The sequence below is a fragment of the Brachionichthys hirsutus genome, chromosome 10, assembly GCF_040956055.1.
Source record: "Brachionichthys hirsutus isolate HB-005 chromosome 10, CSIRO-AGI_Bhir_v1, whole genome shotgun sequence".
In the NCBI taxonomy this organism is placed as follows: Eukaryota; Metazoa; Chordata; class Actinopteri; order Lophiiformes; family Brachionichthyidae; genus Brachionichthys; species Brachionichthys hirsutus.
In genome coordinates this window covers 1,012,457-1,027,264 of record NC_090906.1, presented here as the reverse complement: position 1 = coordinate 1,027,264, position 14,808 = coordinate 1,012,457, and the positions used below count along the sequence as shown (strand labels likewise).

General features: G+C 48.6%; 2 protein-coding genes and 15 non-coding genes across 18 annotated transcripts; 14 read left to right on the top strand and 3 right to left on the bottom strand.

The window, feature by feature from the left end:
* The first annotated feature begins 307 nt into the window (after window positions 1-307).
* trnak-cuu (transfer RNA lysine (anticodon CUU)) lies at window positions 308-380 on the top strand. The gene has a single exon. It is a non-coding gene; the product is annotated as a tRNA-Lys (tRNA).
* Window positions 381-788: 408 nt separating this feature from the next.
* Window positions 789-861, top strand: trnak-cuu (transfer RNA lysine (anticodon CUU)). Its single transcript has one exon. It is a non-coding gene; the product is annotated as a tRNA-Lys (tRNA).
* Window positions 862-1,269: 408 nt separating this feature from the next.
* trnak-cuu (transfer RNA lysine (anticodon CUU)) lies at window positions 1,270-1,342 on the top strand. Its single transcript has one exon. It is a non-coding gene; the product is annotated as a tRNA-Lys (tRNA).
* Window positions 1,343-1,750: 408 nt separating this feature from the next.
* On the top strand, window positions 1,751-1,823 carry trnak-uuu (transfer RNA lysine (anticodon UUU)). The gene has a single exon. It is a non-coding gene; the product is annotated as a tRNA-Lys (tRNA).
* A 408-nt stretch (window positions 1,824-2,231) lies between these two features.
* trnak-cuu (transfer RNA lysine (anticodon CUU)) lies at window positions 2,232-2,304 on the top strand. The gene has a single exon. It is a non-coding gene; the product is annotated as a tRNA-Lys (tRNA).
* A 408-nt stretch (window positions 2,305-2,712) lies between these two features.
* trnak-cuu (transfer RNA lysine (anticodon CUU)) lies at window positions 2,713-2,785 on the top strand. The gene has a single exon. It is a non-coding gene; the product is annotated as a tRNA-Lys (tRNA).
* Window positions 2,786-3,193: 408 nt separating this feature from the next.
* On the top strand, window positions 3,194-3,266 carry trnak-uuu (transfer RNA lysine (anticodon UUU)). Its single transcript has one exon. It is a non-coding gene; the product is annotated as a tRNA-Lys (tRNA).
* Window positions 3,267-3,674: 408 nt separating this feature from the next.
* On the top strand, window positions 3,675-3,747 carry trnak-cuu (transfer RNA lysine (anticodon CUU)). Its single transcript has one exon. It is a non-coding gene; the product is annotated as a tRNA-Lys (tRNA).
* Window positions 3,748-4,155: 408 nt separating this feature from the next.
* trnak-uuu (transfer RNA lysine (anticodon UUU)) lies at window positions 4,156-4,228 on the top strand. Its single transcript has one exon. It is a non-coding gene; the product is annotated as a tRNA-Lys (tRNA).
* Window positions 4,229-4,636: 408 nt separating this feature from the next.
* Window positions 4,637-4,711, top strand: trnak-cuu (transfer RNA lysine (anticodon CUU)). Its single transcript has one exon. It is a non-coding gene; the product is annotated as a tRNA-Lys (tRNA).
* A 406-nt stretch (window positions 4,712-5,117) lies between these two features.
* On the top strand, window positions 5,118-5,192 carry trnak-cuu (transfer RNA lysine (anticodon CUU)). The gene has a single exon. It is a non-coding gene; the product is annotated as a tRNA-Lys (tRNA).
* Window positions 5,193-5,202: 10 nt separating this feature from the next.
* trnam-cau (transfer RNA methionine (anticodon CAU)) lies at window positions 5,203-5,274 on the top strand. Its single transcript has one exon. It is a non-coding gene; the product is annotated as a tRNA-Met (tRNA).
* Window positions 5,275-5,598: 324 nt separating this feature from the next.
* trnak-uuu (transfer RNA lysine (anticodon UUU)) lies at window positions 5,599-5,671 on the top strand. Its single transcript has one exon. It is a non-coding gene; the product is annotated as a tRNA-Lys (tRNA).
* A 1,227-nt stretch (window positions 5,672-6,898) lies between these two features.
* ttc1 (tetratricopeptide repeat domain 1) lies at window positions 6,899-10,375 on the top strand. 2 transcript variants are annotated; one of them, XR_011105665.1, is made up of 9 exons: window positions 6,899-6,948; window positions 7,459-7,896; window positions 8,094-8,154; window positions 8,275-8,387; window positions 8,470-8,506; window positions 8,599-8,747; window positions 8,985-9,039; window positions 9,648-9,868; window positions 9,946-10,375. XR_011105665.1 is itself a non-coding variant. In XM_068744007.1 (8 exons), exons 2-8 carry the CDS (start codon window positions 7,468-7,470, stop codon window positions 9,779-9,781), a joined length of 978 nt encoding a protein of 325 aa, XP_068600108.1. In that variant the 5' UTR covers window positions 6,899-6,948; window positions 7,459-7,467; the 3' UTR covers window positions 9,782-9,908. The 2 variants fall into 2 exon arrangements, 1 of the variants encoding a protein (XP_068600108.1); XM_068744007.1 differs by lacking the exon at window positions 9,946-10,375 and having other exon boundaries at window positions 9,648-9,908.
* A 5-nt stretch (window positions 10,376-10,380) lies between these two features.
* On the bottom strand, window positions 10,381-12,267 carry pfdn1 (prefoldin subunit 1). Its single transcript, XM_068744008.1, has 4 exons — window positions 12,181-12,267; window positions 10,893-11,059; window positions 10,691-10,775; window positions 10,381-10,615 (listed from the first exon to the last, which is right to left on the bottom strand). The coding sequence occupies exons 1-4, from the start codon at window positions 12,211-12,213 to the stop codon at window positions 10,532-10,534; spliced, it is 369 nt and encodes a 122-aa protein (XP_068600109.1). The 5' UTR covers window positions 12,214-12,267; the 3' UTR covers window positions 10,381-10,531.
* A 1,547-nt stretch (window positions 12,268-13,814) lies between these two features.
* trnar-ccu (transfer RNA arginine (anticodon CCU)) lies at window positions 13,815-13,887 on the bottom strand. The gene has a single exon. It is a non-coding gene; the product is annotated as a tRNA-Arg (tRNA).
* A 408-nt stretch (window positions 13,888-14,295) lies between these two features.
* Window positions 14,296-14,368, bottom strand: trnak-cuu (transfer RNA lysine (anticodon CUU)). The gene has a single exon. It is a non-coding gene; the product is annotated as a tRNA-Lys (tRNA).
* Between the last annotated feature and the right edge of the window lie 440 nt (window positions 14,369-14,808).

Genomic DNA, 14,808 nt, shown 5'->3' with positions numbered 1-14,808 from the left:
GATGGCATGGTGGTGAGCACTGCCATTTGACACCAAGGTTTTGGGTTCGATTCCCAACTGTCCTGGGTCTGTTTGAATTATCTCCACCTCCAAAAACATGCAATTTCGGTGAATTGATAACTTCAAATTGTCCAAATGTTGGATCCAGCGACACCCTTGTTGAACGGCAAGGTGGATAATGCAGCTGTAGATTGAGGTCGTTTCCTCTCCAAGAAAATGGATGACTTTATTGGGTCTCCTCCTCATCACGAGAGTAAACAGTAGTTGTGCCTGTCCGGTGGCAGACTGAGGAATCCTTGCCCAGCAGGCCTGGCTAGCTCAGTTGGTAGAGCATGAGACTCTTAATCTCAGGGTCGTGGGTTCAAGTCCCGCGTTGGGCGCACGAGTTTATCAGCAGAGTGGCGCAGCGGAAGCGTGCTGGGCCCATAACCCAGAGGTCGATGGATCGAAACCATCCTCTGCTAATGTTTTGGGGCAGCACGATGGCATGGTGGTGAGCACTGCCATTTGACACCAAGGTTTTGGGTTCGATTCCCAACTGTCCTGGGTCTGTTTGAATTATCTCCACCTCCAAAAACATGCAATTTCGGTGAATTGATAACTTCAAATTGTCCAAATGTTGGATCCAGCGACACCCTTGTTGAACGGCAAGGTGGATAATGCAGCTGTAGATTGAGGTCGTTTCCTCTCCAAGAAAATGGATGACTTTATTGGGTCTCCTCCTCATCACGAGAGTAAACAGTAGTTGTGCCTGTCCGGTGGCAGACTGAGGAATCCTTGCCCAGCAGGCCTGGCTAGCTCAGTTGGTAGAGCGTGAGACTCTTAATCTCAGGGTCGTGGGTTCAAGTCCCACGTTGGGCGCACGAGTTTATCAGCAGAGTGGCGCAGCGGAAGCGTGCTGGGCCCATAACCCAGAGGTCGATGGATCGAAACCATCCTCTGCTAATGTTTTGGGGCAGCACGATGGCATGGTGGTGAGCACTGCCATTTGACACCAAGGTTTTGGGTTCAATTCCCAACTGTCCTGGGTCTGTTTGAATTATCTCCACCTCCAAAAACATGCAATTTCGGTGAATTGATAACTTCAAATTGTCCAAATGTTGGATCCAGCGACACCCTTGTTGAACGGCAAGGTGGATAATGCAGCTGTAGATTGAGGTCGTTTCCTCTCCAAGAAAATGGATGACTTTATTGGGTCTCCTCCTCATCACGAGAGTAAACAGTAGTTGTGCCTGTCCGGTGGCAGACTGAGGAATCCTTGCCCAGCAGGCCTGGCTAGCTCAGTTGGTAGAGCATGAGACTCTTAATCTCAGGGTCGTGGGTTCAAGTCCCACGTTGGGCGCACGAGTTTATCAGCAGAGTGGCGCAGCGGAAGCGTGCTGGGCCCATAACCCAGAGGTCGATGGATCGAAACCATCCTCTGCTAATGTTTTGGGGCAGCACGATGGCATGGTGGTGAGCACTGCCATTTGACACCAAGGTTTTGGGTTCAATTCCCAACTGTCCTGGGTCTGTTTGAATTATCTCCACCTCCAAAAACATGCAATTTCGGTGAATTGATAACTTCAAATTGTCCAAATGTTGGATCCAGCGACACCCTTGTTGAACGGCAAGGTGGATAATGCAGCTGTAGATTGAGGTCGTTTCCTCTCCAAGAAAATGGATGAGTTTATTGGGTCTCCTCCTCATCACGAGAGTAAACAGTAGTTGTGCCTGTCCGGTGGCAGACTGAGGAATCCTTGTCCGGCAGGCCTGGCTAGCTCAGTTGGTAGAGCATGAGACTTTTAATCTCAGGGTCGTGGGTTCAAGTCCCACGTTGGGCGCAGGAGTTTATCAGCAGAGTGGCGCAGAGGAAGTGTGCTGGGCCCATAACCCAGAGGTCGATGGATCGAAACCATCCTCTGCTAATGTTTTGGGGCAGCACGATGGCATGGTGGTGAGCACTGCCATTTGACACCAAGGTTTTGGGTTCGATTCCCAACTGTCCTGGGTCTGTTTGAATTATCTCCACCTCCAAAAACATGCAATTTCGGTGAATTGATAACTTCAAATTGTCCAAATGTTGGATCCAGCGACACCCTTGTTGAACGGCAAGGTGGATAATGCAGCTGTAGATTGAGGTCGTTTCCTCTCCAAGAAAATGGATGACTTTATTGGGTCTCCTCCTCATCACGAGAGTAAACAGTAGTTGTGCCTGTCCGGTGGCAGACTGAGGAATCCTTGCCCAGCAGGCCTGGCTAGCTCAGTTGGTAGAGCGTGAGACTCTTAATCTCAGGGTCGTGGGTTCAAGTCCCACGTTGGGCGCACGAGTTTATCAGCAGAGTGGCGCAGCGGAAGCGTGCTGGGCCCATAACCCAGAGGTCGATGGATCGAAACCATCCTCTGCTAATGTTTTGGGGCAGCACGATGGCATGGTGGTGAGCACTGCCATTTGACACCAAGGTTTTGGGTTCGATTCCCAACTGTCCTGGGGCTGTTTGAATTATCTCCACCTCCAAAAACATGCAATTTCGGTGAATTGATAACTTCAAATTGTCCAAATGTTGGATCCAGCGACACCCTTGTTGAACGGCAAGGTGGATAATGCAGCTGTAGATTGAGGTTGTTTCCTCTCCAAGAAAATGGATGACTTTATTGGGTCTCCTCCTCATCACGAGAGTAAACAGTAGTTGTGCCTGTCCGGTGGCAGACTGAGGAATCCTTGCCCGGCAGGCCTGTCTAGCTCAGTTGGTAGAGCATGAGACTCTTAATCTCAGGGTCGTGGGTTCAAGTCCCACGTTGGGCGCACGAGTTTATCAGCAGAGTGGCGCAGCGGAAGCGTGCTGGGCCCATAACCCAGAGGTCGATGGATCGAAACCATCCTCTGCTAATGTTTTGGGGCAGCACGATGGCATGGTGGTGAGCACTGCCATTTGACACCAAGGTTTTGGGTTCGATTCCCAACTGTCCTGGGTCTGTTTGAATTATCTCCACCTCCAAAAACATGCAATTTCGGTGAATTGATAACTTCAAATTGTCCAAATGTTGGATCCAGCGACACCCTTGTTGAACGGCAAGGTGGATAATGCAGCTGTAGATTGAGGTCGTTTCCTCTCCAAGAAAATGGATGACTTTATTGGGTCTCCTCCTCATCACGAGAGTAAACAGTAGTTGTGCCTGTCCGGCGGCAGACTGAGGAATCCTTGTCCGGCAGGCCTGGCTAGCTCAGTTGGTAGAGCATGAGACTTTTAATCTCAGGGTCGTGGGTTCAAGTCCCACGTTGGGCGCAGGAGTTTATCAGCAGAGTGGCGCAGAGGAAGTGTGCTGGGCCCGTAACCCAGAGGTCGATGGATCGAAACCATCCTCTGCTAATGTTTTGGGGCAGCACGATGGCATGGTGGTGAGCACTGCCATTTGACACCAAGGTTTTGGGTTCGATTCCCAACTGTCCTGGGTCTGTTTGAATTATCTCCACCTCCAAAAACATGCAATTTCGGTGAATTGATAACTTCAAATTGTCCAAATGTTGGATCCAGCGACACCCTTGTTGAACGGCAAGGTGGATAATGCAGCTGTAGATTGAGGTTGTTTCCTCTCCAAGAAAATGGATGACTTTATTGGGTCTCCTCCTCATCACGAGAGTAAACAGTAGTTGTGCCTGTCCGGTGGCAGACTGAGGAATCCTTGCCCAGCAGGCCTGGCTAGCTCAGTTGGTAGAGCGTGAGACTCTTAATCTCAGGGTTGTGGGTTCAAGTCCCACGTTGGGCGCACGGGTTTATCAGCAGAGTGGCGCAGCGGAAGCGTGCTGGGCCCATAACCCAGAGGTCGATGGATCAAAACCATCCTCTGCTAATGTTTTGGGGCAGCACGATGGCATGGTGGTGAGCACTGCCATTTGACACCAAGGTTTTGGGTTCGATTCCCAACTGTCCTGGGTCTGTTTGAATGTTCCCTACCTCCAAAAACATGCAATTTCGGTGAATTGATAACTTCAAATTGTCCAAATGTTGGATCCAGCGACACCCTTGTTGAACAGCAAGGTGGATAAAGAAGCTGTAGATTGAGGTCGTTTCCTCTCCAAGAAAATTGATGAGTTTATTGGGTCTCCTCCTCATCACGAGAGTAAACAGTAGTTGTGCCTGTCCGGCGGCAGACTGAGGAATCCTTGTCCGGCAGGCCTGGCTAGCTCAGTTGGTAGAGCATGAGACTTTTAATCTCAGGGTCGTGGGTTCAAGTCCCACGTTGGGCGCAGGAGTTTATCAGCAGAGTGGCGCAGAGGAAGTGTGCTGGGCCCGTAACCCAGAGGTCGATGGATCGAAACCATCCTCTGCTAATGTTTTGGGGCAGCACGATGGCATGGTGGTGAGCACTGCCATTTGACACCAAGGTTTTGGGTTCGATTCCCAACTGTCCTGGGTCTGTTTGAATTATCTCCACCTCCAAAAACATGCAATTTCGGTGAATTGATAACTTCAAATTGTCCAAATGTTGGATCCAGCGACACCCTTGTTGAACGGCAAGGTGGATAATGCAGCTGTAGATTGAGGTCATTTCCTCTCCAAGAAAATGGATGACTTTATTGGGTCTCCTCCTCATCACGAGAGTAAACAGTAGTTGTGCCTGTCCGGTGGCAGACTGAGGAATCCTTGCCCAGCAGGCCTGGCTAGCTCACTTGGTAGAGCGTGAGACTCTTAATCACAGGGTCGTGGGTTCAAGTCCCACGTTGGGGGCACGAGTTTATCAGCAGGGTGGCGCAGCGGAAGCGTGCTGGGCCCATAACCCAGAGGTCGATGGATCGGAACCATCCTCTGCTAATATTTTGGGGCAGCACGATGGCATGGTGGTGAGCACTGCCATTTGACACCAAGGTTTTGGGTTCGATTCCCAACTGTCCTGGGTCTGTTTGAATGTTCCCTACCTCCAAAAACATGCAATTTCGGTGAATTGATAACTTCAAATTGTCCAAATGTTGGATCCAGCGACACCCTTGTTGAACAGCAAGGTGGATAAAGAAGCTGTAGATTGAGGTCGTTTCCTCTCCAAGAAAATTGATGAGTTTATTGGGTCTCCTCCTCATCACGAGAGTAAACAGTAGTTGTGCCTGTCCGGCGGCAGACTGAGGAATCCTTGTCCGGCAGGCCTGGCTAGCTCAGTTGGTAGAGCATGAGACTCTTAATCTCAGGGTCGTGGGTTCAAGTCCCACGTTGGGGGCACGAGTTTATCAGCAGGGTGGCGCAGCGGAAGCGTGCTGGGCCCATAACCCAGAGGTCGATGGATCGAAACCATCCTCTGCTAACATTTTGGGGCAGCACAATGGCATGGTGGTGAGCACTGCCATTTGACACCAAGGTTTTGGGTTCGATTCCCAACTGTCCTGGGTCTGTTTGAATTATCTCCACCTCCAAAAACATTCAATTTCGGTGAATTGATAACTTCAAATTGTCCAAATGTTGGATCCAGCGACACCCTTGTTGAACGGCAAAGTGGATAAAGAAGCTGTAGATTGAGGTCGTTTCCTCTCCAAGAAAATGGATGACTTTATTGGGTCTCCTCCTCGTCACGAGAGTAAACAGTAGTTGTGCCTGTCCGGCGGCAGACTGAGGAGTCCTTGCCCAGCAGGCCTGGCTAGCTCAGTTGGTAGAGCATGAGACTTTTAGTCTCAGGGTCGTGGGTTCAAGTCCCACGTTGGGCGTGGGAGTTTACCAGCAGAGTGGCGCAGAGGAAGTGTGCTGGGCCCGTAACCCAGAGGTCGATGGATCGAAACCATCCTCTGCTAATGTTTTGGGGCAGCACGATGGCATGGTGGTGAGCACTGCCATTTGACACCAAGGTTTTGGGTTCGATTCCCAACTGTCCTGGGTCTGTTTGAATGTTCCCCACCTCCAAAAACATGCAATTTCGGTGAATTGATAACTTCAAATTGTCCAAATGTTGGATCCAGCGACACCCTTGTTGAACGGCAAAGTGGATAAAGAAGCTGTAGATTGAGGTCGTTTCCTCTCCAAGAAAATGGATGAGTGTATTGGGTCTCCTCCTCATCACGAGAGTAAACAGTAGTTGTTTGATTCCCAACTGTCCTGGGTCTGTTTGAATTTTCTCCACCTCCATAAACATGCAGTATAGATTAATTGATCACTTCAAATTGTCTAAATGTTGGATCCAGCGTCACCCTTGTTGAACGGCAAGGTGGATAAAGCAGCTGTAGATTGAGGTCGTTTCATCTCCAAGAAAATGGATGAGTGTATTGGGTCTCCTCCTCATCACGAGAGTAAACAGTAGTTGTTCGATTCCCAACTGTCCTGGGTCTGTTTGAATGTTCCCCACCTTCAAAAACATGCACTATAGATGAATTGATCACTTTTGTTGACCTCCCGCTGCCTGAGGTTCAACTTGACTCTCTCCCATCTGCCTCATACGTCAATCCCTTATCAGTAATCTGATACCAGTACATCATGACACCTTCCAAAGGCATAACTATTTATACGCCTAAGTTTATGTAAGCTCCTCCCTCCATCCTCCTGCCATCTGTCTTGAAGGTAAAACTCAGAATAAAACCACATTTTATATTACAGTAATACTTTATATCATTTGTGTCTATATAGCAATGAAAAACGTTTTTCCAGAAACGAATTATACTCGTGTGTCAAGGTACTACGGTATACAACTGTTGTATACAGTAGTACATTGAGTACAGTATTACTGTATACAACTGTTGTATACAGTAATCACTTGAGTACAGTATTACTGTATACAACAGTGAAACCATGATGCGCAAGGATTTCGCGGTCTTCATTTAAAGTTATTTTTGATATAAATAATATTTATTTCGAGACAGCTGTCATGACAGACTTTGTCCACTAGAGGACAATGATGCATTTTACGATATGAAAATTACAAGAAGAAGAGGAAACGGGCGCTTTCCCAGGAAGTGACGTCGAGGTGGGTCCTCTGCGGGCTCACTGTTTGCAGGTATGAGCACGAACAAACTGTTTTGCTTTTTTAGTTTGATCATTAAACTAACGTACCGATGACGTCATACTGGCGCGTGATGTAAAGGTATGACGACAACACGGTGACAGCCCTGAGCTAGCTTTTAAACATTTAGCGCGTGTTAGCTGTTAGCTCCGTCACAAACTGGCTTAAAGTGGTTCAAAAAGGAGCACTTTCGTGGTGTTTTTAAATATGCTTTGTTTATTTATTTATTTGTTTGTTTGTGGAGTTTATCTATCGGGTTCTGTCACTGCAAATCCAGAACGCGCAGTGACGTTCTACCGCGAAGCTGGAACGTTCTCGAGCTGATGGGCTAATCAGCCGAAATGAAGTACAAGTATTCAGAGATACAACCAGAGTCCGCTTTGTCTCTGTTGCTTTTTGTTGTCCACAGTAAACATAATGTCCGCTAAGGGGAGGGCGTTGATGCTGCAGCAATGAGAGCTAATGAGAATGAGGGCTAGCTTTATTTGCTGATGTGTGTTGCAGAGCTTCAGTATGAGCTGCCAGGGAGGCGAGCAGAGATCCAGCCACATGGATGGGACAACCAGAGCACAGGAGGAGGAGGACGAGGAGAACATGGAGGAGAACTTCTTTGACTGCCGGGAGACGGCAGAGCCTCCAAGCCAAAGAGGAGGGGGAGAAGATGAAGGCGAGGAGGAGGCAGGAAAACCCCCGCAGGATGAAGGAGGGTCAGAAGACTTTCACTGTAGAAAGTACAGACTGAGTGAGGACAGAGACATTCCAAGTGGAGAGGAGGAGGAGGAGGAGGAGGAGGAGGAGGGGGGCAACAGACTGCAAGGGGAGGCCCAGGGCAACTGGTTGCAGGATGATTCCGAATTAAAGGAGGAGAAAAGCCCCGTGATGGAGTTTAATGATGACTATCTGAGGGAGGTGGAGGAGGCGCTCACGGAGGAGGAAAAGGAGGTAACAGCGTCGCCTCCTTGTGGAGAGGAGTTAATCATTCACGTCCATATAAGTCATTGTGGCTCAGAGAGGAGAAGTTAATGGACCAAAAGACTATTCATTCGTTAGTAGGTGCCCCCCCCCCCCCCCCCCCGGGTCACATCCCGACCCCCAGATCTCTCAGATGATCACGAATGTTGACATTCTTCTGTTTTCAGAGTCGACGGAAGGAAAGTTTGTCCCTGAAGGAAAAAGGCAACGATCAGTTCAAAGCTGGAAGTGAGTGACATCATCATCATCATCATCATCATCATCATCACCATCCCTGTCTGTGCACAATTACAAACCAGTGCAAACCAGCATGCCCGGTACAAAGCAGTGCTGAACGTGTCTCTGCAGGCTGGGCGGAAGCGGAGCAGAGCTACCGGGAGGCGTTGGTTCGATGCCCGGTTTGCTTTAGCAGAGAGAGAGCCGTGCTGTTCTCCAATCGAGCCGCGGCGAGGCTGCACCAGGTAACGGCGAGCTAACGGCTAACGGCGTGCTAACGACACGCAGAAAATGAGCACATGCTAACGGCGGGCGTCTCACTCGCAGGGTTCGCAGGATCAGGCGATCTCGGACTGCACCAGAGGTGAGCGGCGACGTCCTTCCTCCACCTGCGCTGCTGCAGGGGGGGGGGCCTTCGTCGATCCTCTTAATTGATTTGTTGTCTGGTTGCCATAGCAATCGAGTTGAATCCAGACTACCTGCGGGCTCTGTTGAGGAGGGCGGAGCTTTACGAGCAGACGGAGAAGCTGGACGAGGCTCTGGAGGACTACAAGAAGGTCCTGGAACGAGACCCGAACCAGGCCAGCGCCAGGCAGGCCTGCGTGGTGAGTTCATGGCCTCCGGGACAAACCAGCAACCGACGGGACGGTCGAAGGGGGTTTCTGTGTTTATGAGGAACAGCTGTCTTACTTTAACATATTTGAGTTAATTATTGTTCTATTGATTGGCTACAAAGCGACGTATCCTTGAGCAAGGCATTTGGTTCCTCAGGGATCAGTCAGTTTTTTTTAAACACATGAAACAGGAAGTTGTTGGTCTGTAATGTTTTTTCTCTCCATCAGAGATTACCTCCGCAGATTCAGGAGAGAAATGAGAAGCTGAAAGATGAAATGCTGAGTACGTACTACGCCTGAACGCACCACCTTAAAGACGCAGCACATTTATCAGGGCAGACGCTCGTCGACGAGCTCCGACATGGGTCTGACGGAAAGCGAATCTCGCGTGCTGATGATTACAGTAACATGAAAATAATAATAAACTTACGGTAATTTAACAAAGGACGACTTCACGACCAAATTGGGTTACGACTCGGGACGTGCCGAGTCAATACCCTCGCCGAAAAGGAGGCGAGGGTATTGCAATTGGGTGCGTTTGTTTGTCTGTTTGTTTGTCTGTCCGAGCGCATAAGTCAAAAACTAGTAACCTAATCGACTTGAAATGTTTACACAAGCAAGGTTCTGTCCGTGGCTCGGTCCTCCCCGAGAATGGCGTTGATCCGGATCTGGATCCAGATTCTAGAATTATTTTTACATCTCGTGATCACAAGCTTTCCGATCACAAGACCGGATCGGGACTTCGCTAGTTACGACCAGTCGGTCCGAACCGAACGTCGTAAGCCGACGAGCATCTGTAACCGACTAACTATGAAGATCCACCATTCAGACGTTTCCACAGCATTTCAGGTGAAATGACGACGGCGATTGTGATTCTAACTCCTGCTGCAGGTAAACTGAAGGACCTGGGGAACATGGTTCTGAGGCCGTTTGGACTGTCAACGGAAAACTTCCACGTGAACCAGGACGCCAACACCGGATCCTACTCCGTCAACTTTGTTCAGAACCCAAACAACAACAGCTGACACCGCAGCCGGAACGGAGAAGCTGTTTCCGGAGGAAACGGATCGGCTCCATTTTATTTGTGACGCTTTCATGTCGCTGGAAACACGGTGACGTTACTGCAAAGAAATAAACCTGACAGTCCAAGTCGCTGACGAGTTTTTAATCGCTTCCTGTTCGGTTCCAGGAGAGCGCTGGGCCTCGAACCCGGACGCCACGAAGGTTGGATGAAGAACCGAACTCTGGAAGCTTCGTAGAAACTCCACATTTATCTCTGACAGCGCAGCGTTTAATCAAACGACTATCAGACAATGTTTAAACATTGTTGTCTGGTTGCCATAGCAATCGAGTTGAATCCAGACTACCTGCGGGCTCTGTTGAGGAGGGCGGAGCTTTACGAGCAGAGATTAAGTTTCCTCTTTTTCCAGTTGTGTGAATATCCAGGCTTTAGTTCCGCGACTCTCTGGCATCGTTTCTGACGCGGTAATTCTCTGCTCAAAGAAACACGGATATAAAGAAATCTAGAAAAGAAATGAAACTTTTATTTAATCCAGTGTTCTCTTTCCTAGATTATAATCGACTTTATTTCTGAGGAATAAAATCGGCCACTAAAAATCCCCCGTGAGTAAATCCTTCCCGTGTTCACAGTAAAACGTCCCAGACTGCTGATTCAGCACTTTAATACGAACGACAAACTCCGTCACATGTATGCGTCATTGATTGCAGATAATTGGTGAGCGTATCAAAGCCGTAAATAAGGTGTTATTGATTGATCAGTGGGCCCTCCTGGACAGCAGCATCTCTCTGATGTTGTCCTCGGCTTCCTTCACGCTGCGTTCAAGGTACACCTTCTTCTGCTGTAAATCAAGCACAAGCCTCGCGTCACACACGGCACAGAACGCGGGTCGTGTGCAGCCGGCTCCTTCCTGTACCTCCAGCTCTTTGATTTTCTCACTGGCGGTTTTCTGCTTGTCCATCAGCTGATTGTTGATGTCCTCCCTCGACTGAAGGATGAACCTGCAGAACAGAAACGGCAGTTTCTGCTTACCGGTAGCTTTAATTCGTGGTTAAACGACGACTGCGCTTTGTGACGGACGCCTGTACGAACGCAGATCGGCGGTCGGGGACACTCACATGCGTCCGACTCCCTCGTACAGCCTGACGTTGTCAGGCAGAATGGCGGTCTCAGTGTGAGTGATCTTGGCGTGTTTCTGGACCCGGGTCAGCTGATCGATCTGCAGATCCGCCAGCTTCACTTTCTGCTGCGTGTCGATCATCTTCACCTGCAGCACCGAGAACGCCTGTGGGGGAGGAGTCACGGATTAAGGACGCCGAGACATCCTGAAAACGGCGTTTGGTCCGGGATTGGCCCAAAACAGAAGCTAAAGTGGGAAACGCTTTAGCTTCTGTTTTATATCTGTGCTTGAATCTGTCAGATCAAACAGGAGGGATCAGACAGACAGACACCACCTCTATGTCCAAGAGTCGACTAAAAACATTCCTTTTTAACAAAGCTTACAGTTAATCAATACAATAATCAATATGCTGTCAGGCCAGCACTGGTGGCTTAACATCATGACACACTGAGCTCCTCCCTCTATCTGGTTATTCATGTTATAAATATATGTGAGTAATCTCTCTCTCTTCCCTGTAGTGTTGTGCTCTCTCTCTCCCTTTGTCCCTCTTTCTGTCTCTGTCTGCAGGTCCGTCTGTCCGTGCTGCTGCAGAACCTGGACCTGTGGCCGTCAACACTGATGCCCATACCGCCAGCATTAGCATTTTATATAGCAGCTCTCTAGTCAGTATCTTGTTCAGCAGCCTCTCTCTCTCTCTCTCTCTCTCTCTACCCAGCCGGTCAGACAGATGGCCGTCCACCATGAGCCTCGGTCCTGTCCAAGGTTTCTGCCTGTTAAAGGGAAGTTTCTCTTTGCCTCAGTCTACAAAGTTCTTGCTCTTGTGGGTCAAGTTGGGTTCTGTCTTTCTCTGCTGATCCTGTAAGGTCCTTGAGATGACTTCCTGTTGTGATCTGGGACTATAGAAATAAAACTGAATTGAATTACGCCTCATAAATCAGTGGGTTTTGGGTCGGTGCCTTTTCCTTTATAAATTTGATGTAATGTTTATCAATATTTGGCCAGTTGAAAAATAACTCGCGTAAGTCTTTGCTGTAAATAACCCACGAAATGAACAGCTCCAATTACATTAGTATAAATACATAAACAGTATTATCTCTCGTTATCAGGGCGCGTCACTGGAGGCGGTATCAGTTGGACCGTGTTAGCTCCTCATGCTAACAGAACTTACGGTGTTAGCTACAACCCGGTCGACTTCATAGTGACTGACGTCACAGCCGTGGCTCACCGTCAAACACACGATAAAACACCGACAGGCGTTTAACACACATATAAAGACGTTATATTACCTTCTTCAGCTCCAGGTCTACGGGCGCGGCCATCTTTGCCAGATCTTCGCACACTGCGCATGTGCGAAGGGGTTCTTCTTCGTTGTTTGTTCTTGACTCTTGGAAAGCAGAAATAGAGGCGCATTACCGCCACCCAGTGGCCTGGAGAGGCATGCACAATAGACTGTTGGAAAAAATATTTTACATCTTCCTCCGCTTCTTCTTCTTCTTTATTTATTTGTATTTATTTCTAATTTTATTTAACCAAGAAAAGACCCTCATTGAGATCACAAATCTCCTTTACAAGAGACAGCAGCACATTTTACCACGTTTCATACAGACACAGCATATAATGGGGCACACAGCAGGAAGTGAATCCACGCATTTACAACCTGATGCATCTTCCTCCAACACCTTTTACACTTTTTCCCCATTTCAAGACACACTTTGGGCACAGATAGCAGAATCACGTTTTGTGAACGGGTCGCTGAGCAAAAAGCAGCTTCCGGCATTTTTCTTGTATAATGCATGTAAAAAATGTCGAAGTATTGCGTTTCATGGTTGGAATACAAACGTGTTCATATATGTTCAAGTACCTCAGAAGTAGAACTTCAACAACGTGACAGTAAGCGATCACATTATTTTTCAAATATTACCGATTGCAATGAATTGATGATGGATTATTTACATAAAGGCTGGTTCCATCTTCCTTCCATGTTTCTGGTGCTGTGGATGGAACAGAACATGCAGCAACATTTTTCAGAAACATTTTCCAAATCCAAAGAACTGATCGATCGATGGAGGAAATGGATCAGTTGTCCGTTTTCCTCAGCTGCAGGAAAGTCTACGTTTTGTGCGTATTCCTTCAGGGCGCTTCAGCGGTCGGGGAGGTGATCCCTGAGCCCATCGGTAAATGGTGCAACCTCCAGAACACCAGCGTAAACATTGATCAGGTACATGCGCTCCAAGTTGAGGAGGAGGCAGAGGCCTTCCTCCTTCACCGGAGCCTCCTCAGATGTTTAGCTGTCTGTTCAGCTCCTGCTGCAGATGCGGCACGATAACCCGAGTCCCTGGTCCTACACCTTCCAGGCATGATTCTGACGAGTGTCAGGTGAGGCTGACTCAAATGTACCTGTCGCTCTCGACTTGTCCGTCGGTCAGAGCTACAGCAGAATTTGCTCTCAGCTCATGCCTCCGTCCACCCATTAAAGATGTGTGTGTGTGTGTGTGTGTGGCTGGTTGTCTGTCTCTGTGTTGCCCTGCGATGAACTGGCGGCTTGTCCAGGGTGTCCCCTGCCTCTCGCCCATTGACTGCTGGGATTGGCTCCAGCTTGGCCCGCGACCCGATAACGGATTAAGCGGTTGGGACAATGAATGAATGAGAATGTTAGAGTACAAGTACAGTCACACAGTAGCATATATTACAGTACAAATAAAGTCAAACATCCTGTCTGAGAGGAGCATTTCAAAAAAGCCCTTGCGGTCTTGTTTCCGTTGAAAGTCCTTTTGTGGACTGCTTTTGTGTCAAATGGCAGTGCTCACCACCATGCCATGGTGCTGCCCCAAAACATTAGCAGAGGATGGTTTCGATCCATCGACCTCTGGGTTATGGGCCCAGCACGCTTCCGCTGCGCCACTCTGCTGATAAACTCCTGCGCCCAACGTGGGACTTGAACCCACGACCCTGAGATTAGGAGTCTCACGCTCTACCAACTGAGCTAGCCAGGCACGCTGGACAAGGCTTGCTCAGTCTGCCACTGGACAGGCACAACTACTGTTTACTCTCGTGATGAGGAGGAGACCCAATAAAGTCATCCATTTTCTTGGAGAGGAAACGACCTCAATCTACAGCTTCTTTATCCACTTTGCCGTTCAACAAGGGTGTCGCTGGATCCAACATTTGGGCAATTTGAAGTTATCAATTCACCGAAATTGCATGTTTTTGGAGGTGGGGAACATTCAAACAGACCCAGGACAGTTGGGGATCGAACCCAAAACCTTGGTGTCAAATGGCAGTGCTCACCACCATGCCATCGTGCTGCCCCAAAACGCTAGCAGAGGATGGTTTCGATCCATCGACCTCTGGGTTACGGGCCCAGCACGCTTCCGCCGCGCCACTCTGCTGGTAAACTCTTGTGCCCAACGTGGGACTTGAACCCACGACCCTGAGATCAAGAGTCTCACGCTCTACCAACTGAGCTAGCCAGGCCTGCTGGACAAGGATTCCTCGGTCTGCCGCCGGACAGGCACAACTACTGTTTACTCTCGTGATGAGGAGGAGACCCAATAAACTCATCCATTTTCTTGGAGAGGAAACGACCTCAATCTACAGCTGCTTTATCCACCTTGCCGTTCAACAAGGGTGTCGCTGGATCCAACATATAGACCCTGAACCTCTGAGGTTAAATTAGTAACATATAAGGTCTGGTTCTGTCCTTTTTGTCTGTTTCAATCTGCAGGATTTCAGACAATTTAATGGATGGATTGTTGTGAAAAGGTTGGACAAGTCGCAGCATCCAAAACGCATACATACACCTGCAAACAAAATGTTCTTAATCGTTTAAGTATTGTTTTTGGTGTATAACATGGAGAATCGAGAAAAGGCAATGAATAACATTTGTATGGCATCAATTTTTATTTTTTTTAAGG